Below are 26,697 nucleotides of genomic sequence, written 5' to 3'. Positions count from 1 at the left end.
ATTTGTAATCAGCATAAAAAGTTGAGGTAGTATCACATATTAGTTTTCAGTCATCTGATACCATGCAGACTAACGTAATAGTAGCTGATCATTTGAATTTGAGTATTACTTTTGTTACTACTAACTGATAATTACTAATGAGTCTCTTGCATACCATTGCATGATAATTTTAATTTTGTTTTTGCATCTTGGGTGGCTTTCTATCAGGCAATAACCAGCAAAATAACCAGCTATACTAGAACATGGATTAATTTCCAACCATGTAAAGTGAATGAGCAGCATATGCATAAAGCAGCACATGCATTTGCATATAAAACCCACCAGCTTGCAATGAAGATGCATGTCTCAGTTTTGAAATGTAGATAAGGAAATTGTTCATGTCAACACTCATATCTGAAATGCATTTGTTCCTGCTGGACACAGCTTTGTTGTTTGTGCTGATATTTTTTGCTCTCTATGTACAGCCACAAGAATTTTAAATATGTTTTGATCTTTGCAAGCTAAATTTTTAATAATAAACTTTTTTGCAATGTATAGCAAAAAACAATATGTTTCACTCTTAATGCTTCACAGTCTAGTAAGTCTTTATGCATACTCTACGTCCATATTCTCAGCTTATAATTTCATGCCAGCTAATAAAGTGTTTATGTTATTTTTATTTTTTCAATGTCACTGTACATAATGCTGTTTTTCATCATGAGTCATTCACAAGCTTAATTACTGAAAATGAACATAATGTGCTTTGATGGTCAACAATGATTTGGAAAATAGGCTCACATATGGCAAAAGTATTCTAGAACATGCAGTTTTCTGGGTGGCTCTGCCAAAATTTAGCCTTTTCTTTGCTTAGTATCATTCAGTTATTGCTATTTTATCTCCTTAGGTCACTTTATCTCTCTTTGTTGCTCCCTATTTGACAGTTTTGAGAAATAAGGGGCTCCTCCTTTCCTCCCAGTCACTCATTTAAAAAGATTATGGCATAAGGCTCCTTGGGGTACCGCATACATGACTGAGATTACCATTTTCTTTAAAGTAGTTATTTTCTTTGAAACCATTTTGGTGATGCAAAAGATGATATATATTATAAGGGGCAGTCAAATCAAAATGAGACAAATTAAAAAAAGTAAGTAAACTGTTTATTATTCCAAAAGTAATTGCCTTAAGTGTTAATACATTTATCCCACTGTGGGACAAGATAGTCATTGCTTTCATGATAAAATGTTTAAGGTTACCTATGGAACCATGATTGTACCCAAGAGTGCACCTCTAATTGTTTGAATCAAATTCATGGCTAGGTATGTCTTTCAACAGGGCTCCAAAAATATGGAAATTGCCTAGGGAGAGATCGGGACTGTATGGAGGATGTGTATGGCCTTCTCAGTGAAACTTCTGCAATGTAGTCGAAATAACCTTGGCAACTTGTGGGCAGGCATCTTGTTAGCATGTTGTTTCAGGTATGTTGCAGAAGTTTCACTGAGAAACCCTTACACATCCTCCATATAGTCTCTATATCTTTCCATATGATTTCCGTATTTTTGGAGCCCCAAAGACAGACATTTGCAGGCGTTGGTTTGCTTCAGACATAGAGGTGCACGCCTGGGTACAATCAAGGTTCAGTAGGCAACTGAAAACATTTTTCCATGAAGGCACTGACCATCTTGTCTCAAAGTGGGATAAATGTATTAGCAGTTAAGGTTATTCATTTTGAAATAATAAATGCTTTACCAGTACTTTTGAAATAATAAATGGTTTACTTACTTCTTTTCGTATCTACCTCATTTTCATTTGACTGCTTCTTATATATATTAAGTAGTGAAATAGAACTTTGAAACAGTGAGATCTGCATAATGAAGGTTAATCTTTAAGGCAGATGTTGCTAATGATGGCCTCCTTTTTTCTAAAGGAAATGCTGCTCTCAGTTCCTGTTGCTGCTTATGTAAACAAAATCACTGGAAATGAAAGTAGTTGGATTGGGAATGATGATGCTAATAAGTGTTGTATTGTTTCATTTTATTTTTATTTTTTCCTTATATTCATGCAATGTATATACATATGATATTTTAGTGGTGTAATGAAAGGTTGCTGGGTGACTTATGAGGTGAGGGGGTAAACTCTGCAATTTTAGGTCTAATGATGTATTATTTTATTAACTACAGATTTTACCCAAATTTAAATAGTTCTTATATAAACTGCATGTTTGACCATCAACCGCCTTTATTTTAAACCCAAATTTTGACCCGTTTCAGTAAAGGACCATCTTCAAGGATAAGGTTTAAAATAGTTCAAGCCACAACATTACATATGTAATTACGTAAATAATGTGTATGCATGTCACGAAATCAATACACGACACAAGACTTTCAGAAGCAAAGACATCTTCTCTTCAGTACTGCTCTATATATATTTGTTATTAGTATGTTTGCTTCTAAAAGTCTTGTGTCGTATATTGATATTCATGACATGCTTACACATTATTTCAGTAATGACAAATGTAATGTTATGGCTTAAACCATTTTAACTGTTATCCATGAAGATAGTCCATGACTGAAACCAGTTGGTATTAGAGTTTAAAATAAAAGCAGTGGATGGTCAAACATGCATTTTATACATTAGTTGCTGGCTGTTGATAATCACCTTCCAAAAATGTTTAAATAGTTTTTGTATAGTTACAAAGTAGAGGAATATGTTAGTTTTCACTGGGATTAGATGTACAGGGTGGTCTGAAACAACCTGAAAAGTTTGTAAAGGTGTTGCAGGAAAGGATATGCTGAGAAATAATTGTTCAGAAAAATATTCAATATGGTGCTCCATTTCTGAGTTATTTAGCATTGAAGTTAGCCAGTCAGACAATAATGTGCACAAATTCCAGCAGCCTGCCAAAGACAGTGTTGCCAGACATTTTCTTCATTTAGTTTCCTCAAACTGAACAAACATAATTTTTGCTCACCTAGGTTAAATTTATTGCTTCCAAAAAAGGCACATTTAAACTGCTAATACTCATTTGAAGAGGTGATAACTCACAGACCCATCCATGTCTGTGCATTACTTCATTTTAGCACATGCAAGTACTTGAATTTGCATGCAGAATGACCTGGCTAACTTCAATGCTAAATAACTTGGAAATGGTGCAATGTATCAGATTTTTTTCTAAACAATTATTTCTCAACACAACCTCCCCTGCAACACCCTTAAAAGCTTTTTAGACTCTTTCTGACCACCAGAAACACATTACAGGCTATCGAAATAAAACACTGTAATGTACAGAGTAACCCTAAAGTCTGTTAACATTTTAAAATGCACCAATTCATGGAATAAAGTAGGTAGAGAAGTAAAACTTGACTCAATGCCTGAAGTAAGATGGGGTTTTATTGAAACCAAAAATGAGATATGTTACAGAATCACATCATCCCCAGCCTGGCTGATAAACAACCACCAGATGATATGACTTTCATGCAGGATGCACTTCAGCCCCTACTGCCATACATGTGAAAGATCTCTTGTATACATCATTTGTTGGGAATTGCGTGCTGAGTCGCCACTTCTGTCATATTTGGCTTCCCAGGCCCCTGACCTCAGTCCGCTTGATTATTGATTGTGGTGTTACCTGAAGTCACAAGTCTACTGTGATCCTCCAACTTCATTAGGGATGCTGAAAGACAACATTCAAAGACAATTTCTCATTACCATACCTACTAACATGCTGTTCAGTGCTGTTCACAACATTGTCCCTCGACTGTAGGACTGTTGATGAGTGATAGCTGATATGTTGAGCATTTGTTATTGAGAACATATTCTTTCCTAAAAATCAATCATAATGCTAACTATTGCTTTTGTATCATATGGAGCGCCATCTGCTGGTCATTTCATGCCCATTTTCTTGTGTTCAGCAAAACCCCATGTCATGTCATGCATGTGTTCCAATTTTTACCTCTCTACCTACAATATTCCATGAAGTACTGAATTTTCAAATGTTAACAGACTTTCGGGTCACCCTGTACATAGAATCTGAAAGGTGCTGGTTGGAACAAAAACAATGGATGGAGTCACTGTAACCAGTCACCATATACTTATAGGTAAATCACTGAGCAGTCAACAGGCCGATAATCAATGCTAAAATCAATAAAATGTACTTAAGCAGAGGTGACAAATGACATGGCTGCTTTCACAGGTGGCCTTAATTCTGATGGATAGGGTATTATCCCTGTTGATTGGACTGGAACAGAATGTGTTGGGTGATTGAATAAGGACTTGTCTTGCACATGGTACTTTCTCCTTTATATGATCCATGTGGCAAGGAGTTGGTGGTAGGTTTGGCATAATGGTGGCCAGGATATTTCATAGCATGAGTGGGCAGCAGAGCACCAGTTTGGAAGAGGTGGGAAAGATTTTAGAAAGGATATTCTTCAGTTCAGAGAATGATGAAAAGTAGTCAAAGCCTTTCTGAAACAAGTTAACCACATCTTTTGCCTGGATGGGATGAGTTGCAAATGAACTGTTGCCTGTTCTCCCTTGATTTCTTTCTAATAAAACATTTTAATTCCATACCCTAAAATCCAGGGCTGTATTATGTATTCATGTCATCCAACGCTGCATCAGAATCATTCTCTAAAAGAATGAAGGAATGAAAATAAAATTTATCCTTTCATTCACCTGCAGGATAGCATCCTTCAGGATGAGGTCTATTGAATGTAAATTTTGAAGGCATTCATAACAACAGAACTGTGTGTTTTGGCAAGAGTTTTCTGCATGTTGGCTTTCATATTCAGCAGTTTTGTTTTTTCATTTAAAGTGACTTATAGACCTTTATATGACAACTGTATCTGCAGAATATGATTGCATAACAATTCAATATCTATTTCACTTCAGTTTTGGTTCATTTTCTGTGAGTGGTGGTCTGGCAAAACAAGAGAGATATCTGTTTCTTTAAAGGAAACTCAATTTGAAGCTGCGAAAACCCTAAGGTGGTTATTTTGCTGGTTCACATTTACTGTCTCAGTGGTGGATGGATACTGTGATTTACTGTTCTTTTTTTCCAGAAAAAGTTTCTTGCCCAAAGGACAGAGTACTACTATGAATCAAGACTCTGAAGGGAATGGTACTAACATGTACTCTTCTACAACAAATAATGAAAGGGAAGCAAATGGACAGTGATTTTACACAAAGTGCACATGCTGTGAAAAGATTAAAGTGAATATTGGCTTAAGGAAATCAGAATTTTTTCTGAGGAGTTGATAATTAGGAACAGAAAAATTTTGATTAATTCAAAAACTAAAGTTAATATCTGTGTTAATATAACTGAAGGTGGTTAAGTTTTAATTAAATTACATCTTAAATGGTAATAATCGTCTTCATAACTGACAAAGTTTCACAGAGCTAGGGAATAGTCATAGCCCATTGAAATTACCAAAATTCAGTTCAAACAAAGACAAGATAATGCACAATCTTTCTGTTGGATCAGTGCTTATGTAAGTCGGATGACAGAACAGAGTGGAGTTCCCCACTGTATGAGTAATGTTCATGTAAACTGTGGCCTCAAACATTGAAAATGCAACCTCTGTAATGTGGTAGCTTTTAGATGATGATGTACTATTTGAATAAACAATACAGTGAAAGAAAGTGATTATTTAACTGTGTGAACTGGTTAATGATATTAACGCAACTTTTTTTCTGTATTGTGTGTGTAACATTTAACACTGTTTTGGCTTTATAGCTACCATAATTGTTTATGTAGAAAATCATAATGTACTTAAGTTTTCTTGTGGTTAGTTTGTTATTAACACAAGAAGGAGCCCTGGTATATTTCTGTGTTATCATCCATAATAATTAACATAGTATAAGGGTTTCTTTCTGTATATTAACGTTTCAATATTTTTTCTTGAAGACATGCTTGAATTCTATTGCTATAATATATTTTGCTTTACTTACCCTACATTGTCTAATAAAACTTAACACTATTTCTAAAATTGCATTTTCATGTACTTAAGTTACTTATCCATCTTCACTGCTATTTATCCAGAATTGCTTGATCTGATGTAACCTAAGAGGCAGGTGACAGTCAAAGGGTTCATTCAAACATTTGCTGTCTGAAATTGTGTGTCCTTCTCTTCCCCTGTGAATAACTATTAATTTTAGTACTGAAAGAGTTTTTAACTATTGTTTCAAGTATCACTAACATGCATGCAATGGTGACAGGTTTTATATTAGTTACTACTAATAAACAAAAAGCTGTCTGGATTTGGGTACACCATGATTAATTGACAAAGAAACTGAATTTAAGAAACAGATGAGATAGTGAACGTTCATGCCCTGTAATGAATGGTAACAGTGTCTGTACTCCTTATATTTTAAATCAGGTACATTATTAACAGATCTAACAGTAGGTGTACTCTTTTGCTGAGAGTTCTTCAATTTTAATCTTTGCCCTGAATGATTATATATCTTGCTGACATAGCTTACAGTGTTGGTGTAAATGATTAAAAAATGGAACTTTTTAAACATCAGTCTCAAACCTGCAATTGGTATTGTTTATTTTAGGATACTGTATGGCATAGTTATTAGTGTCATTCCAAAATTTATTAAAACTAATTAGTTTAGGGACATAAAATATGAGGTTTGTTCATAATAGTAACATACAAGTTCATTCAGTAAATAATGCACCACAATATTTTGTCAGAGCAAATTTATTCTTAAGAGTTGAAATTTGGTGGCAATGTCAGTCAACATTTCTGTTAAATGTACTATTTTTCTACACAGTCTCCATCACATTCTATGGTCTTACACCAGTATTGCATAAGGGCATGTATTCCCTCTTGGTAAAAGCGCTTGTTCTGTGCTAGTCACCATGTTTTCTCTGCATGAATATGATCTCATCATCTTCAAAGTGTGTCCCACATAGTGAATCCTTAAGTGGGCCAAACAGATGGGTCTGAGGGTGCCAAGTCTGGATTATAAGGTGGATGAGGCAATGATGTCCACTCCAATCTGGCGATCTGTTATCGGGTTCTGAGACTTGTGTGTGGGCATGCATTGTTGTGTTGGAGTAAGATTTCTTTTTGATTCTTGTCTTGTTCAGATTGGTCCTTGAGTTTGTTCAGAGTGTACACATATGCTTCTGAATTAATGGTTGACCCTTCTGGCAAAACATCAATGAGAAGGACACAATCACTGCCATATAAAACTGTAATGATCTGCAACATATGAAATGGCTTTTCTTTGAATCTTGTGGTCTGTTGTGAGGAGAATTCATCTTGATTACATATTTGGATATTTAAGAGTCTCAATCATTGCACACGCACCTGCAATGCTCACCAATAGCTGTAGAGCTAATTTTTGGTGTGCACAACTAATGCTATCTGCATGAACCACCATTTCAGGAGCAGTGGCTGTGACGTGACATCCCAAATGTGGCCAATTCTGGAGCTCAGTTTCTGCACTTCCTGGAAATTTAACTCTATTTAATCATTGACCAAGAGTACTTCTGTCAACAGCATGAATACCATATACTGCACATAAACGTTGATGGGTGTCACAATGGTTTCTTTTCCTCCAACCAAGAATACAATTACAGCACATTGCTTGTAACGAGTGTCTTGTGTAGACACCATTTTGATGATTCATTGTGGCATGTTCAAAGCTTTGCAAACATGTGGAATAAACATCAAATTTGGAGCACCTAAAAGGATGTTTCTCAAGCATTTATCAATGGCTGTAAAAACAAGCTTTATTAACTGAACAACCCTCATACAACAGAAAACTGGAAATTAAGACATTAAGCAATACAAAAGAATTTTTAATCATAAAATAAAAATAACTAAAATAAGATTGTTATTTTTGCAATCCCTTACAGAATTTTAGATGTTTGACATTGATAGTGTGTGGATGGACCACACAAGTTGGATGTTCATTTTTAATTGTTTGTTTATTTCATATGATTGCTTATACTTTCCATTTGGAGGAGGCTACCCAGAATAGTGTCCCATTAATCGGAGATGTTGAATTCTGACACTGAAGAATACTTTTCAAACTACGCTGTTATTGTCCTTGCTCCTGTTTCCTGTTCGTCCTCAGCTTGGTGAAAATTCTGACGATCACTGAAGTTCATATGTAGTGCACCAATTATTTCAAAGAAACATATTAAGTGCATTTAAACAAACAAAGCACATATTGTTCATTTGGAATGCATTTACACATTCAAGCCCTTTGCAGTATTTATTAATGGTTCTGACACTGTAAATTTAATAATTAATGACTTCAGAACACAAGTACTCCCAAATCCAACACTTTTTAAAGTACAGCACATTGAAGTTTCATTAAATATATCTGCCCTCTTCGAAAGTAAAACTCAAAACAAAAACTTTTATCAATTCAAAAAGTCTGATTTGTGTTTTAGTTGCCATATGGTAATTAACAGTGTGTATGCTGCTTTACTCATATTACGCAGCCCTGCATAACAGTTGTTGATGTATGACTACACTGAACTGTTGTGGTTAGCACCTAATTACAAAATTTAGCATCTGTTGCTTTAAAAATTATTGCCTTAAAATACCTTGATAAAATATTTATTTCCACCTGATTTACAAATGAAAGACAATGAAATTTAGAAAAAAAATCTTTAAATGTGTGCTCTATCAAAAAATGAAGTTAAAATAATAGTTGCTATTATAATTAATGTAGTGTATATAAATTTATTCATATTATTGTACAACACTGTGTGGGTTTTAGTGTTGTAGGACTGCTGAATCCAATGATGCACACTATACCACATGTAATAATCACTATTTTACTACTCGGAAGCACACATGTACAGTTAGATACATTCTTGATCTCTTCCACATGTGGAAACTAAACTTTCACACGCGGCTACAGACTGCCACAAAGAGCTTGGCAAAACAAAGATATTACATGCAGCTTGGTTGATAGTCGACACATTAGCCCCGCCCTCCCCCCCTAGAGTGTGGAGCACAAAACATAAATATTGGGGCATACATACAAAGGGAACACCCAGGGGGGAGGGAGAGGGTCTTTAAACTGAAACCATGCCTTTCATTACATTACATTAGTAATTGAAGTCCTCGAGCCAGCGAGGGGGGCGGACGGTCCTGCCTGACCGGGTGAATCCTCGTACAGCAGTCAAGGGATCCGTGGAGAGGACTATGGGTTGTGAGGAGTCGGGGTAGCGGACCTGAATGCCTGTTGCAGCACGTAGTACTTTTACCATTGATGGGTCAGTACCAACAGACTGGAGAAGATGAATGTGGGTTAAGTTGTCATTGGGGGAGCTGGCTCATTCATACAAGATACACACATTATCCAGCTGCATAACAAAAAACACTTTAGAGCCACATATAAAATCTGTGTTGACATTCACTACCACTCCCATATACGGGTTGACAGAATCTCCACACGAGTCGGCGGCGGCAACATCACCCGTTCTGAGGCTGGCCCGATACGTCACTGAATCCTAACAGGGGAGAGGCTGGGGGCTGCCTGTAGGAAGGGGAGTCATCACACACATCACTCTGTAGGGTAATGTCATACACACCTGTAGCACTGTCACATGACTGGGAGTGGGTAACGTCACAAGTGGGGGAATGGGCATCACTCATCCGCGGACTGTCGATAGATGCCTCGTGTGAGGCGGGTGTAGCAGGGGGTCGGGGCTGACTTGGGGGTTGTTGGGTAGTTCTCCCACAGACCATGCTGGTTTGAGGCAGCAGACAGATACCGTTTGAGGTATGCCATTAATGAGCACTTCGAACGTGTTGGTATACCACGATATGACTCTGTTCGGGCCCGAGTATGGAGGTCCGAGTGCCGGTCGGACAGTGTCATCGTGCACCATGACATGAGTGCACGACGCCAAGTCCTTATGCAGAAATACAGGAGGGGGCCAATGCGGTCAAGGTGGGGGCACGCGAATGTTAGCGATTAACTCCTTAACATGCTCGACGAATGTCGAGTTGCAGATTTGATCTGGAGGGAGTGAAGGCTTGACTAGCTCTGCTGGGAGTGTGAGAGGTTCTCTGTGCAGTACTTCTGCCAGAGATGCGCCAAGGTCCTCTTTGTATGTGGCCCGAACGCCTAACATTACCCATGGTAAGGTGTCAGCCCACTCACCTCCATGGCACATCAGGGAAACTGTAAGTGTTCGGTGCCAGCGTTCGACAAGCCCATTGCTCTGGGGGTGGTATGCTGTAGTCCTAAATCGTTTCACCCCACACAGTTCACAAAGCTGTTGGAAGAGGGCAGACTTGAACTGGTAGCCCTGGTCAGTGGTGATAGAAACTGGGCAGCCAAAGCGTGAGATCCACATTAATAAAAGGGCTCGGGCCACTGCATCGGCTGTGATAGTAGTGAAAGGAATTACCTCTACCCAGCGGGTAAACCTGTCAATGGCAGACAGTATGTAAAGGAAGTGGCCCGAGGGGGGTAAGAGCCCGACAATATCGATGTGTATGTGCTGGAATCTTCTTTTTGCCACATCAAACGTACCCGTGGCGAACTGTGCATGACGTCCTACTTTTGCATGCTGACAAGCCACACATGCACGCACCCAACTGCGACATTGTTTTATCACCTCGGGCCAAATGAAATGTTCACATACAAGACGTGTGGTGGCACGAATGCCAGGGTGTGCCAAGTCATGGATACTATTAAAAATGTGCCGGCGGAGAGGTGCAGGAATCACCAGACGAATGCGTCCTGTTGAAATGTCATGCCAGATGGGTGATGAAAACCCAAGAAGCATCCGTAACGCTAGTTTCAGCCCTGTTTTAACATCAGAGCGCAATGCGGCGAGTTCAGTATCCTCTGTCTGCAATTTATTGAGTTCACTGAGGTCCAGTTGTGAAGATAAAACCGACACATGAGATAGAAAATCAGTGATGACATTGTCTGCCCCTCTGACATAACGTATGTTGTTCATAAACTGACATATGAGGTCCATATGCTGAAAACATCTTGGGGACAAGTCCTTGCCTGGGTTACAGAAAGCATATACCAATGGCTCGTGGTCGGTAAATACCACAAGATGGTGACCTTCAATATCGTCTTGGAAATATTTGATAGCAGCATAAATAGCAAACAGTTCCCGGTCAAAGGTCGACCATTTACCTTGGGAAGCGGACAGTTTGTGGGGGAAAAATCTGAGTGACTGTACAACAGAACCCACGGATTGCTGAAGTACTGCCCCCACTGCTGTATCACACGCATCTGTAGTAAGCGAGATGGGAGCATCAGGAATGGGGTGAGCGAGCGTAACGGCTGTCTGTAAGGTGACCTTAGGTTATCGAATGCGCAACGCATATCTGGAGTCCACTTGACCGCTCGAGACCCCGAAGTGTTTTTCCCTGCGAGAGCATCCATCAGTGGGGCTAGTATGTCAGTGGCGTGGAGGATGTGTTTGCGGTAGTAATTTACCTTTCCAAGGAAGCGGCAGAGGCCCTGAAAATCTTTAGGCAAAGGCACTGTACTAATGGCCTTGACCTGTTTGGGTAGGGGGCAGATGCCATTGGCAGAAACCCCGTAGCCCAGAAAAGTTACACTAGTGCGACGGAGTTGTGACTTAGCATCGTTCACTGCGACATCGTTTGGTTTTAATAGTTGGAACACTGTATTTAAATGGAGTTCATGTTCCTCGAGGGAGGAAGAAAAAATTAACAAGTCATCCAGGTAGGCATATGCAAAGTCCAGTTTTCCGACCAATGAGTTGATGAACCGTTGCCACGTATGTGCAGCATTTTTAAGGCTGAACGGCATAAACAAATACTCGAACAACCGGAACGGAGTGATGATAGCGGTTTTTTCAATGTCCTCCGGTGCCATTGGCAGTTGGTGATACGCCTTGTGACAGTTGATTACACTGAACATTCGTGCCCCATGCAGTTGGGAAGCAAAGTCTTGAATATTTGGGATGGGATAATTATCTAGAATTGTTCTGGTGTTAAGTGCCCGATAAACACCACAGAGGCGGAAAGTGTCATGGGTGATGACCAACTACTAGAAGAAGGGCAAATAGTCTTATTACCTAAAAGTTCCTGAATAATAGCTTTGGCATGTTTAAGTTTTTCTGTACTTAAACACCTAGCCTTTGCACGTACTGGTGGGCTTCTGTGGTATTGATTCTGTGGACAGTACCGTTGTTGATCGCGAACACCGATGGGGGTGATGGACCTGCACCCAATGCACTGCAACTAACCTGTAGTGCACACGCTTGTGTGTCCAAGGCCAGCGGGTCAGCAGCAGTGCGGCGATCCACTGGTAGTCCTTGTCGTAGAGCTCGATGGAGTACTTGGTAGCATCGCGAGCACACCTTCTGTCCGGCAGTAGAAACGTCATGCGGCATCAGTGGCAGGTGAGAGGAAGCGGTGCAGGGGTCGGGGCCATGGTCGTATGTGACAGCTGGGTGACCTGCTTACAAGTGTCCATGAGCTTGGCTTTCGCGGTGGTGATGCGTAAGCGGAGGGCTTCATTGCTGTCTCGAAGTTTGTCATTGTGTGATCTAAGAGAGAGCACTGCAACAGTGGTTTCAGCTAGCTCACACAATAGAGTGGCACTCTTGGATGAGAGGGAAGAGATACCTGAACCAGTGGTACGGTCTATCGAGTTAACGGTTAGTGTACCCCGTTGTAGATTGGGTGACAGTGGGTGGGCTAAGAGGAAATCTATCCCGAGCACGGGTTCATCCACCTCCGCAATAACGAAAGTCCACTGTAAGGGGGTGTTAATGTCCTGCAGTTTAAGGATTAAATTAGTTATTCCATGAGATTGAATCAGGGACTTATTGGCAGCTCGAAGCAGGGAGCAAGGTTGACACTCGAATTTAATACCTGTGGACAAAGGTATCACACTAACCTCGGCTCCCGTGTCAGCTATAAATGAAAGGCAAGACACTGCATCTTTCACATACAAGAGTCCTGGAGCGTGAGGCGAAGAAGTATTAAATGATAGGCATCTGTGCAGTGCAACGCGGCCCGCAGCGCCTTAATTGGGTCGCATTATTAGGTTGGGAACGTGCATGGAGAATGACACTTCTTAGCCATGTCGCCAAAGCGGGAATGGAAATAACACCAACTGGGACAGCGCATGGCATTGTTCATCGCGTTGGCTGAGGTTGAAGTGGCAGTGGAGGGGGTCTTGTATGCAGGTTCCTCCGGTGGCGGTGTCGCAGTAGTGCCGGTGTGAGAGGAGTTCAGCGGTGGCTGCCAGGCGGCGTTGGGTCCACGCACATGCGCGGCTTGAGTTGTGTGCACTCTGTACTGCACAATGGAAGCTGTCATGCAGGTGTGTCAACCTCTGCAGCCTGAGGGCCACCTGGGGGTGTATGCGGGGAGGGGGCAGAATGTTGTATATCTGGTCTGCGATCTTCAGTTTGGCATCTAGTGGGGCTGAGGTCACATGGAGAAGTTGAATTTGAACTTCCAGAGGAAGTTTGAGCAACCAGATGGACCAAACTGTAACATCTGGCATGCGATGTGTTTCCATCATGGCGCGGAGATGACGCCAGAGCTGCGATGGAGATCTGTAACCAGCGACTCGTGACTGATGAGGCGGATAGCTTCCTCTGTCGATGTGGATAGTTGCTCGAGGATGGTGCATCAGGTGAATGCATATTTATCCATAGTGGGAGGTGAAGCCATAATATTGCCGATCAGGTCCAGTTCATCATGGAGGTGACATAGTAGGCAAAGGAACTTCGAATTGTCATCAGCGATGCTGTGCAGCTGCAGGACGTGGTCAACCAAGGCAAACCATGTGTGTGGGTGGTCCTTGCAAAGGGGTGGTAGCTTCGGGCGACAGATGGGGAAGTCTTGACATAACTGTTTATCAGAAACTGTCACTTCCTGTCCATAGTTCTGCAGCCTAATTGGCTCACGTGCAGTAGCGGAGTACCAGCTGTCAACACTGTCAGTGGCACGCGGCACAGTAGGAGCGGCTGGCTCGATCTTTGTCAAGAAATCAGCGAATTGTGCGTTTGATGGACAAACACCAATACAGGCGTAGAATGGACCAGAGCGGTAGAGTCAACCGATGTGCAGAGAACGACAGAGTACAGTTTCTGGGCCCCTCCCCTACAGGTGCATTAAAATTATAAAATCACCTAATGTTTGTTGAACACACGCGGTAGGCATGGCAGGAGCAGCATGTGCCGTCGGAAACACTCGTAAAGTAGATGCAGGTAGTGGGGAAAGTTCACACTGGCACTTGGGAAACCTGTAAACTTAGTCACTGTGGTTTGAGCACATTGTGTCGGCTGTTGTTGAGCACTCGGAACACGTGGAAAGTCCATACTCGTAAAACGTTTGTATTCAAAGTTTTGTGTGTGAAAAATGCTCTGTTGGTACGGAACACTGCCACATGACTGCTGACTCACGTACGATAATGAAAAGTTATTGTTCGTACCTGACGCCGGCACACGTGGCTGTGGGAATGCAGAAGCACTGTCCTGTTGCGTACTGCTAGTAGGTGTGTTCGGGAACTGCGTCGAACTATTACGAACACAAGGTGGATGATTGGAAAACCGTGCCGAAGCATCCGTTAGGAAACTTAAGTTGGCACATGTGTGGTGTGGCGGGCAGCAAGCGATCCATTGTGTGCTGATTGACTGTACGAAAGTTCGTTGTAGCACTCGTGAACAAAATTTGGGGTCACCAGTGTGACTTTTAGTGTTATAGGACTGCCGAATCCAATGATGCACACTATACCACATGTAATAAACACTATTTTATTACTTGGAAGAACACATATACAGTTAGATACATTCTTGATCACTTCCACATATGTAAACTTTTGCACGCGGCTACAGACTGCCGCAAAGAGCTTGGCAAAACAAAGATATTACACGCTACTTGGCCAATAGTCACCACAACTGCTTGAGGCTGCAGCCATATAATGAAGAGACTGACAGACTATAGCTATGCCAAATTCCACATGTTTCACCTCAAGTGTCTATGCTTAAAATACAGAGCAGAGCATCAGTTTAATCACACTCAATCAAAATGTCTAATCACAGACAGCTTACTCTGGTGTATTTTTTTGGCAGAGCAGGAAGCCATGGGTTAAAGGGCAATGCCCTACAGGGAGGGTACCAAGAATCACCTCATTTTGTTTCAGTGATGGAGATATGCCACGGATGAGTAGTTGGCCTGAGCAATTGAAGTTTATTCACCCTTAAATTGAGCCACTTTGTTTTTCATCTTTCCTTAAGTGTACTCCTTAACAATTCTATTATGGAATGCGAGGTGATGGAATTCCTTGCCATGGATTATGACATTTACTGCTGCCCAACTAAGAGATAATTCTTTAATCTGGTTTTAAAGGGAAAAAAGGATGAATGATAATCTTGACTGTGCAGTAGATTCTTTGAACAGCATGAAGAGCACATGGAACAAATGAGAAATTTCAGTGTGCACCTTACCTGTGTCTCATCAGTTTGGAATCATGTCTAATCCTCGATCAAAGATAGTGAATACCCTTGATAGACATACCCCAAGGACTTTCACCAGGAAAACTACAGCACTCATATTTGCAGATGTTTGTAAAACTAATGTATCTTCGAATGATACCCTTTCAAATTACTAGTTATTGTCTGCAGTGTGAAAGTATACTGTACATGTTCCAGGATGGATGAGGGAGTGGGCATTCAATAAGGGTATAGTAAGTACAGAATATTTGAGAAATAAATGTGAAAGGTACATTTCAGTGCATGGGATACAAGGAATGCGCTTGGGGAATGTAAACATGCCACCAGCAGTTTGGAGAAGCTATCCCAGCTGAATGGAAGTGGACCGAGTCCGAAAAATAGGATAGGAGAATGAAGGAAGTGTGTGTTGTTGGGCCAGCAACTGAGAACAGAGAGCAAGCCAAGTCTGGAACCCACATGCTGCCCACAACCTCCAGAACCGTGTGACATTTTTCACATGTCACACAGAAGTGTGCCCTGTCATAAAACCTTACCAGAATGGACTACTTCTGTCCTGAAAGACAGTCTGGCTTGGCATATAGGCCTTGTGAAAGAGCAACAGTTATGGACAGCAGTTTCAAGCACGAAAGAACTATTAATGTCCCATGAATCAATAATAAAGCACTCCAGCAATTCCTCCAAACAGGTGCAGCCTGCACAATACATTATAAGACATTCCTGTCAACATTATTTAATGTAAATTGTAACTTTGGCCATTTTCATTTGGAATCATTTTATATTTTAAAAATAAGGCTATTTGTGCTAATACTGGAAATATTTATTATACCACACAACACTGACAACATTTTCTTGTTTCGTTTGCAATTATTTCCATGTACATATAATCATTATTATTTGTTCTGTGTTAATATTTTGCTGTGTATACTACCCTGATATCGGCTTGGAAGAAAAATGAAAGGCTTTTAATCGAGTGTTATGACTACCATTCTAATTCTGATTTATGTTCATGTGTGTTTTTGGTGGATACCAGATATAGACTCAGCACCAGAATGAGCCAGGACATGACCTTGATTAATTCCCCAACTAACATATTTCAGCCACGTCTTTTCCCACCTCCTTGTTTCATAACTTAACTTATTTTTATCATTATGATGGAACCAGTGCTTCACACCTAAAGAAATGCAAATTAAATCTCCAACATATTATAGCTCTCAGTACTATGTAAGAATATTCCAACTGTAATTTTTTGTTGGACTTGAATTTTCTTTGTCCTATTTTCAAAATCATTTCCAGCAGTCATATTCATTTATAAGTATTGCTTTCATTGATCACCAGCTCAAGGTATACTCTGAAATTCATGGTGTTGAAATAATAATTCTGTGCCTGCTGCTTCCACCCCCCGTCCCCCCTCGTCCTCTTTTTCCCTCTTCCATTTTTCATTCTCATTATGTTACAGTTTTATTGCATGCTTTCAAAGATGCTAACACATCTCAGAAGTACAATTCTACTTATAAAGTAATCCTCACTATAGAGGACACAGCCTACTTCGATTTTTTAAAATGAACTTAATTTAATTTCAGAAGTGACACAGAAAGTGCTGATCACGGCCCTGCAAACAAGACAAAGACACCAAAGATGAATCTCAGCTACATTTTCAACAAGAAAAAAGATAAAGTATCTGATGAGCCCCCAGAACCTCCCAAGGTGAGTATTTCTTAGTAATATAGTAAATCAAAAATTAATACAGTGTTTTAGATAGAAGTGAAGTGTCTGGATACCATCTGCCAAAAGCCTAGGTACAACTGAAGTAAAGCTGAAAGATACCAACTAAAAAAGTGTGAATCTTTGGCTTGCGAAATATAAAACTACTTTTGTTGAAAAAAAAGAGAGAGAGAAAGAAATACAGGGTGTACAAGGAAGCAGAGGTAAGATGTACGGGTTACGACAACCACTCACAAGTAAACTACTAACACTTCATGCATTCACTTCTAGTACCACTAGTATTGCATTTACTATTTAAAATCCTGATAGCATGTGTCACATCAGTACTTATCTTCATTTGGTATCAGCCTCTAGGGGATGATTACAAACAACAGACTTCATTATAATAAGGTTCATCCGGGTTTTCGTTATGGAATAATGGAATTTTAAACTAAACATTTTTGTTTCAGTGATTTCTCATCAGATGTTTGATTACAAGCAGCTTGGTTCAGAAGAACACAACATACAGTTGTTACACACTAGAGAGACATTTACACAACACTTTTTGAAAACAAAAGCTGTTCTATATTATATACTATATCACAGCAAGCCTAGACAAAATTTCTAAGATTCTAACTTCTGGAGGAGATTGAGAAGCTTCTACAATATACAATTATCATTAGATCACTTTCAGTCAAACACTTTAATAACAAATACTTATCTGTGGAAAACATCCATGTTCATATGTTGGCTGATAACACATATTACAGTCTAAGAACACAATGATGATTGCTTTTCACATTGAATAATAGTACTGCAGTTGTTACAACTTTTATAGTCCATGCACTGAATGATTATTTGACACAGAAATACTCTCAGTTGAACGTTACAGTCAAACATCAGTTAACTCTGAACTTACATACACTACTCTGACTAATGACATTAGCTCAATCTTGAATGAGAACTACAATAAGGCTGCTATCAGAGTGGACTGAGTTGTGCTGCTCTCTGTCTTAAATAGGCTCCCACAGAAGGTTGGTTGATTTGGGGAAGGGGACCAAACTGTGAGGTCATCCGTCCAATCAGATTAGGGAAGGATTTGGAAGTTGGCTGTGCCCTTTCAGAGGAACCATCCTGGCATTTGCCTGAAGTTATTTAGGGAAATCACTGAAAACCTAAGTCAGGGTGGCCGGACATGGGTTTGAACCATCATCCTCCTGAGTGCAAGTCCAGTGTGCTAACTACTGTGCCACCTCGCTCGGCCTTCCACAGATGAGATGTACAAACCTCTTGAGGGTGTGTTTTCATTGACATCTCTCATTCATGGCTGCAACTAGTAATAACTGTCTTTAGCTTGTGGTTCCATGATGAGGTACCAACTGTGCCATGGGACCTCACTCTTCAGATGACACCACACTATATGCACAGTACAAATTCTTATGAATCACAGCCTAGCTGATGACTGATAACACGCTAATGCATTTAGTCCTGTGTAGCAAATTATATTTTTCAGAATGTTCTAGAAGTTATTTGTTCAAATTGGAAGTTACCATAACACCTGGTTTCACAGACAGTAAAAATCTAACAAAACTTTTGTTTTTCTTTTTTTTTATGTGTACAAAAATCTGAGAACAACAATAGTAATAAAAATTATTTGATATAGTCATAAAATAAAAATCTAAAATGAGAAGATATGTCACATAACAAGGTTTGTTTACAATGAGATTTTATAGTACAATAAATTGTTTTTACAGAAATTGGATGTTTTTAGAAGTATAATATTGATTCTGAATTCAAAAGATAATAAGGTTTTATTTACTGTTAAGGAAATTAAATTTGCCAAATAATCAAGTCTACATAGCATTTTTTTTGAATGATATAAAACAAATTAAAACAAATTACATTTTTCACGGACATAAGCTTCTTTTGTAAAGAGAAATCTAGGTTTTGTAATGATAGTTTGCAAAAATGTGCAATAATGTTACAAACAAATTTAGAAAAGAGTATAATTTCATAATTATAGTGTACTTGTATACAGACCACGAATTCCATTCTTTACAAACAAAATGAGAATGAACATTGCTACAAATATCCTATTTCTTTATTTAAAACAACTTGTTTCAACAGACTTTGCTGTCATCTTAAGGTCTCAATAAATCTTTTTGTTATGAAACTTGTTCATTTTAAGTAGGACCTCATGCCAAGTTGTCATGTAGATAAAAAACAGCACATTATAAAAGATTTGTCATAACTAAAATATTTAAAAACATAAAGCACCTTGTGCAAATGGCCATCTCCCTATATAAACTACTCACAGATGATTGTTACATTTTGTGATGTAACAATCATCTATTAGTGGTATATATATGGACATGGCCATTTGCACAAGATGCATTATATTTTTAAATATTTTAGTTATGAAAAACCTTTTATAATGTGCTGTTTTTTATCCATGTGACAACTTGGTGTGAGGTCCAACATAAAATGAACACGTTTGTTAATAAAGTTTTTTTTAAGACCTGAAGATGACAGCAAACACTGTTGAAACCAGTATTTTTAAATACAGAAATATTTGTGCAATCTTGGCTTTAGGATATTTTTAGTAAGTAAAACAGATTGCTCCTTCTGTCTTCTCAAAATGAAAACATTCAATAAACATTGCTAAAAAATGTACGGAATTGGAAATTTCGTTTGAGTTAGAAATCCCATAATCTTGGTTTGTTGTGAGTTGTTACATGAACAGTAATTCAGTCTATATGTATATGGTTTCTGGCATACTGGTTCACTCCTCATGCAAGGTTTGGAGTGAATTTTTCTTAATTTCAGTATATTTATGTCTTACATACTTACAGCAAAAAACTAGCCTATCAATCACACACAGAAGCTGTCAGGAATTGATGCTCCTTGACTCACCAGAAAGAAAACTAGCACAGATTTGGTACAGGAGTCACCTAGTATCCTGACTCATGATATAACAGATGAGCAGGACAAGAAATGGATCAATAGAATAAACTGAATGACATTCTCTGAAAAAGTGTGATACTGAAAGTGCAGAGGACAGTTAAAAACCAGAGAGAAAGTAAGGACAGACTAGAAATAGATCAGACAAAGATTGACAGCGCTAGAGAAAGAGGAAGGAAGCTTAAGTAGTTAAAGAGAGAAGACTAGTACTCACCTTCAGGTGGAGTAACTCGTAGTATTACTGGTAGAAACACTCCCCTTCTCCCCATTCTCACACTTCTCAAACCAATCACCTTTTCCTTCTTGAAGATGGAATCTACAGTTCCAAAAGCATGAATTTTTATTTTCTGCTTTCACTTTTTTCTATAGACAGTACAAGGAATTTCATCTCTTTAAGACAAGTACTGACCAACCACACTCTCTTTGCAATTTCGTGAACTGAATTTTCCTTTTGATGCAGAATAAAGGAGTACAAGACAATGGTAAAATGAATGAAAATGAGAGTGGGCGATTTTCTCATCCTGATCAGTCAATATAAGTATGTTGCATCCTGCAAGATCACTTAGGCATGGCACAGAATGAAATCTCCTGGTGACAAGTAATGTGGGTAGACAACAGTGGCACATTTAACGACAGTCACAGACCGCCTCAGCCTGACCTGTCTCAGTTCACTAAGGAGATCATCTCCAGTCGACTTATGAGGAGATCATCTCCAGTCGACTTATGAGGAGATCATCTCCAGTCGACTTATTTATGACAACTTTGCTAAAGCTGGTGCAACCAACTGGTGATGGCTCAAATGGCTCTGACAAACATCTGCTATATGACCCTGGTGAAGACACTGTTGATATGCATCATTATTATGTGGAAAGCAGTGATTAGTATGTAAAGAAAAGAGGGGTTCGATATCTGTCTGGTCAAGCGGGTGCCACTCCACTTCTACCTTGACTGCTTGACATTTTTGCAGTTTCACCATCAGATGGACTGTGCTGCACTTGCCGATCAAGAGGATAGTTCTTATGTGTTATGTATTATATGCTGTGGAAAAGACAGCCTGAGCTCCTAGTGAAACCTCAAAAGTTTTAGCACTACACAAAACTTCACCTAAAGAAGGATGAGACTCTCAAAATGTTCGAGCACACACTCCAGTTACTGGTGGTAATCTGACCAACATGTCATGTACTAAGGATTCTGCAAATTATTTTCCAAAAGAAGACATAAACATGCATGTTCTACTCAGTTGCTGTAAAACCACAGTCCATGATGCATAAATGTCTGATGTTGCTTTACGATGAAGGAGGAACTAAATCAGTGGCCATCACATGCATTTTTGTTGAAAAATGTTCACTTAAAAGTGAGTAAATAGTGATATAGGTAGCAGTGATTGTTCAGGAAAAGGGATAATTTTGGCATGAGATAACAGAGCCGTTTGTTTGTAGATAATAAAAGAAGCTCACAGTCTCTTGGGGAACTTAATGTCATTTGCTTGGATACGAAGTGGTACACTTCCCAGTCCTCTTGATTTTCAAAAAATGGCAGAAAGCTGGGACTGCCAGGAATGATTGTAGGCATGCAGGATCTGTCTGCTTCTGTACAAGCTCATACTGCTGACTGAGCTGTTGTTTCAAGAACTCGAAAAACTGCTTATCCATCTTGTGACCTGAGGGCAGTAAGTCCTGTTCCAGGACAGGATTCCAGACAACCTTCATCATCACTATTGTAAATCTGCCTCTTCAACAACACAGGTTTTACTAAAAACCAATAAAGAACAAATAAATTACAGAATATAACAGATCCTTACTCTTCTTGAACTTCTGGGAAGTTTGGAGGGTAGGAGATGAGGTACTGGCAAAGTGTACCGTTGTGAGGACAGGTCGTGAGTCAAGTTTGCGTAGCTCAGTCAGTAGATCACTTGCCCACGAAAGGCAAAGGTCCTGAGTTGGTGCCTCTGTCCAGCACACAATTTTAATCTGCCAGGAAGTTTCATATCAGTGCACATTACACTGCAGAGTGAAAAATTCATTCTTGAAGTTTTATTACAAAATTTAAATTTTGCAAGAAGTGGTAGATGTAGCATGACCATAGAAAATACCTACACAGTCAAGAGTAAATTTACATATGAAATGAAAAACACTTTTACTGAATAATATTACAGCTGTAAGCACATCTTCCTTTACGAAATATGTTATGAAATATTTGTATGACAATGTGGTTACGTAAGGACAAAAACTTTTCTTTTCCGCTAATGGCCCTCAGAAATTGGACCCTGGAGTTTAGACTGCTCTTAGGTCCGTATTTCAACTCTATATGACAGCAACAAACCAGGTATTCATCTCTCGCTGACCAAGGGCTGCACTGAGCTTCCTGTGACCTTGTCCAACACTCCAAATTTTTGTATTTGTCTTTTTCAACATCTGCACTTGGGAAATAAAACTCTGATATTAACTCTGCATTTCCATAAGCAGCTAGATTGTGGTATCCTGGTGCTTCCTGGGATAATATCCTGAATTCTATGAATAAATAGTTTAAGTGACTGTTATTACTGTTACAGATGGAACCAGAAATGCAATCAGCAGCTGAGCCTCTCCAACAGAAAACAAGTCGTGGTGACATAGTTTATGCAGAACTTGATCTGAAAGATGTAGCGGGAAAACCACGACCACAGGTTCGACCAGAGGAGGACAGGACAGAATATGCAGAAATTGTGTACACAGCGAAGTCAAAAGAACCTGATCTACAAGAGAAATAAGAAGAAACTCTTAAATGTAACATAATGTAATTTTTGTTTTCTGGAAATGAACAGTCTTGTGTTGAAATAACTGTGCATATGATTGCATTGCTAATTCAGAACACATGCACTAATGTTTTGCAGCACTGAGTTGTGTTGACACTCACTGAAAAAAAAAAAACATCAAATTGTGAAATTAATAACTACATATATAATTACATGACATTATTGATATTAATAGGGAATAAGTAATTTTTCCTACATCAGTGTCTCATATTAAGTGACAAAGCAGCTTAGTGTCTGTATATGACAATCACCTTCAGCTTTATTCTCTCTCTCTCTCTCTCTCTCTCTCTCTCTCCAAATTATTGGGAGTAATGTCTCCTGGCACTGTAACATGAATTCAGAGCTCCACAATGTCAGCCCCTTATCCTTTCTTTTCTGGGCATGTTTGTTTCAAACTTTGTGAGTGTCATTCTCTGGTTTGTCGTCTCCCTATACCTTCCCAACAGGCTCTCCCTTCCTTTCTCCCTTTATTTAAGTTTTCAGAATTGGAATAATCTCAAGATTCAGTGTACATGTAACAACTGTGGCCATATCAATCATTTCCGCCCTGTAAAGAGAACTTTTGTTCATCTTCAGTAACAGCGACACTACGAAGTTCTACCATACTGCATTTTAATTCATTGATTTCTTAATTAACTGTTCATACAGTATATTATTGATACTACTTTCATAACTGTCTTATATTTGGTTACACTGGTTAGCTGCCCAATAAGGCATTATTTGTGAATGCAGGCTTCCTCAGTCAACTGCATTGACAAATTCTTGTCAGGAAATCAGCAGAGTAGTATTTTTCTTTCAGAGTGATCTTTCTTACTTGATGTCTTCTGGCAAAATTTGCTTCTTGAAACACTGCTAAACTGAAAATATTTCTCGGCTGATTTCCCCAAGAAAAACTATCAAGATATTATTTGTTCTTCATTATACATATTTTAGCTGTAGTTGTATGAACATGTGACATGATTGATTCATTAGCTTTTAGTGTAATAATATATGTAAATAATAGTGTAAGTTGATGAGTGCACAAACTTAGACGTGCTCTTCATAGAGTTAAAAGCACTGGATAGTGATAGTAATAGTTCCAGCTATGATTGTACATGTTTCATAAGGGATGAAAATGATGAAAGAAAAATGTGGAGCTCACATGCAATAAGATGGAATGTCAAGTCTGAGATTCAAATAGGATCATTATACCTATAGCCATTCAAGTAGGTGTTTGATCATACCAGTGCTGCCAGTTCAAAAGAGTAATTTGTCACCACATTTTTCAGTGTCATTTATTGCAAAACAGTATAAATGTAAGTGATGGATGTACCATGACCACAGAAAATACCTACACTGTCCAGAATAAATTTACTTATGAAATTAAAAACACTTTTACTGCATAATATTGCAGCTGTAAGCACATCATCCTTTATGAAATATTTGTATGACAATGTGGATATGTACGGTCAAAAACTTAAAGATCTCAGAACACAGCTTTTCCCTATCTTTCACAAACTTTTACTGTGCACAACCTAGGTTTTGGGTTCCATGCCTGCTTTCAAGTGTTATACTTTTGCAAAGGTGATATTATTGAACACTAGTCTGGAATCATCCACAAGCAGTGAGTGAGATAACTAGATTTGATGATTTAGTAGCTGCACGGGATTATCTGTATGTTGTTTTTGCATAGTATATCTTCTTAATGCCCTGAATGTGTTTGAACATCTATAACATATTTCCAAACAACCAAACTACTTGAAGGTGAAGTTAGTTTTCTGGGATTTCCAGCATCTATAATGTTTCTTCTACTTGAGACTGAGCTACATGTTTTTCCTACAAAGAATGAGCTACACTTCTTGCACATGATCTTGTAATTTCACTTTTATTCACCAAGGACTGCGTGCTTGTAGCTGAACAAATGTTTACCTTTTGTGTCAATAACATCATTGATAACTGAATAATTTTTAGGTATCAAGTTGGTGCCGATTCTGACAATTTTCTCACATATTGCCTCATGCACTTTTTCTTGGTTATCATTTGAAAAAGTATTATTGTTATTACTAAAATGTTTGTCTTCCACAGAGTAGTCTACTTTTGAGGGCCAGTGGGTACTTATTTCTTGGAACTGTTGTACCAATAGTTTGTAGTCCATAGTCAAAATCAACTGCAAACAAAGTGCCGAAAGCAAGTGGTCTAACGTATAACAAGCATGTTTGTAGAGAACTGGATGAATTAATGCAGCTGAAATAAAGAAACTCATTGATGCACCCTTTTTGGGTATTTTTGGCTGATGGATTATGGTATGGATATCTTTGGTAAAATGTACACAGTTGATGGCAGTGCCTTGTATTTCCATATTGAACTATGTATGTTGCTTACTCATCAAACAGTGAACATCCAGGATAGAATAATGACAGTATTGTGAAAAGTATAGATTGCTACTCACCACATAGTGGAAATGTTGGAGTCGTAGACAGGCACAGCAAAAAGACTGCTAAACACATAAGCTTTCAGCCAGAAGACCATCTATGAAATAGACGACCCTCCCCCCCCCCCCCCCCCCCCCCACACACACACACACACACAGATATTCACAGGTCATACACACATGACCACTGTCTGTGGCTTGACACTTAGAGACAGTGCTCTGCATTTGCGTAAATGTGTGTCTTTTTGTTGTGCCTGTCTGCTACCCTTTTCATAATATTGCTTATTCATTATCTTTATGGAGATATGATGTTACCTTCTAATTCATTTCCACAAAGACAACACATCATTTACATACCTATATGAGTGCTGTGTTCACTTACTCACTGCTTCTGGATAACGCCAAACTTATTAAATGAAATTCTAGTCCATTCTCCACATATTGTGTTTACTTAGTAAATATCACTTCAAGGTTATAAACTTTGTAGTAACACTCACCAACATAAAAAACTGCCTGACTAGTTGTGGGAGCTCCCCATTCTGTATGTTCTGTAGAAAATAATGCACTATTTTCAAAAATGTGAAGTGATGCCGCTCTCCGTTCATCTTTTATTCCAAGTTACATATTGCAATATTAATTTTCTGAGATAGTCTATAATTCAAACATATTTATAATTGTTGCTTGTTTCTTTTAGAGGTTGTTGACTCTGCTTGTTAACACAACAGTATGCATGAATAACAACTTTGCAACAGAGTAACACTAACATTACAGGTCCAAAACATAGCATAGGTAAAATAAACGTTTGTGAAACCTAGGTGAAAATGTGTTTCCTTGTGTAATAATTACAACATTCCAAGTCAATTAAAACATAATATATCTTGTTAACATGGATCATAACACTTGTGGGCATCCCATCCATGTTGCAGTGTCACTGAAACTGCTAATTTTTGAGAAATCAAAAATAAATAACATCTGAAATTTGGCCCATCCAGGAATCAGCTAGTAAGATTCAATTATTCGTTTCCATATTTAGTGCTGCTAAAAGTAATAAAAATGCCTTAGTTCATTTTTAAGCTGAAAAATAGCATATTATGAACAGTAGCTGTAAGAAGCACAATTCATGAATTAATAAAAATGCCTTGGTTCAGTTTTAAGCTGAAAAAGAGCATATTATGAACAGTAGTTTTACGAAACACAGTTCATGCATTCCAGATGAGTGCAGTCAGTTACAAAATTGAAAAATCAGTGAATGGAAGAGCTGTATTTTAATGGTCGACACTATCCTTCACATACAGCTTTCAATAATGATGCACTTGTATAATCTTCTGTATCCTTATAAGCATGCTATGACAATAAAATTATTAATTATTGTTTGCTCTTTAAACATTCATTTATAACTGTTTAATATCA

General features: G+C 38.7%; 1 protein-coding gene across 1 annotated transcript in view; it reads left to right on the top strand.

Moving 5' to 3' along the window:
• LOC124711120 (fasciclin-3) overlaps window positions 1-25,392 on the top strand; it is a 147,791-nt gene extending 122,399 nt beyond the window's left edge. The window contains exons 10-11 of the mRNA XM_047241001.1: window positions 17,002-17,125; window positions 22,635-25,392. Coding sequence (XP_047096957.1) covers window positions 17,002-17,125; window positions 22,635-22,832 — 322 coding nt within the window. The 3' untranslated portion in view covers window positions 22,833-25,392. The remainder of the gene's footprint in view (window positions 1-17,001; window positions 17,126-22,634) is intronic.
• The last annotated feature ends 1,305 nt before the right edge of the window (window positions 25,393-26,697 follow it).

This window comes from Schistocerca piceifrons, chromosome 8 (genome assembly GCF_021461385.2).
Source record: "Schistocerca piceifrons isolate TAMUIC-IGC-003096 chromosome 8, iqSchPice1.1, whole genome shotgun sequence".
Taxonomy (NCBI): Eukaryota; Metazoa; Arthropoda; class Insecta; order Orthoptera; family Acrididae; genus Schistocerca; species Schistocerca piceifrons.
Note: the sequence above shows the minus strand (reverse complement) of the source record. Positions and strands in the feature narration are given on the sequence as shown.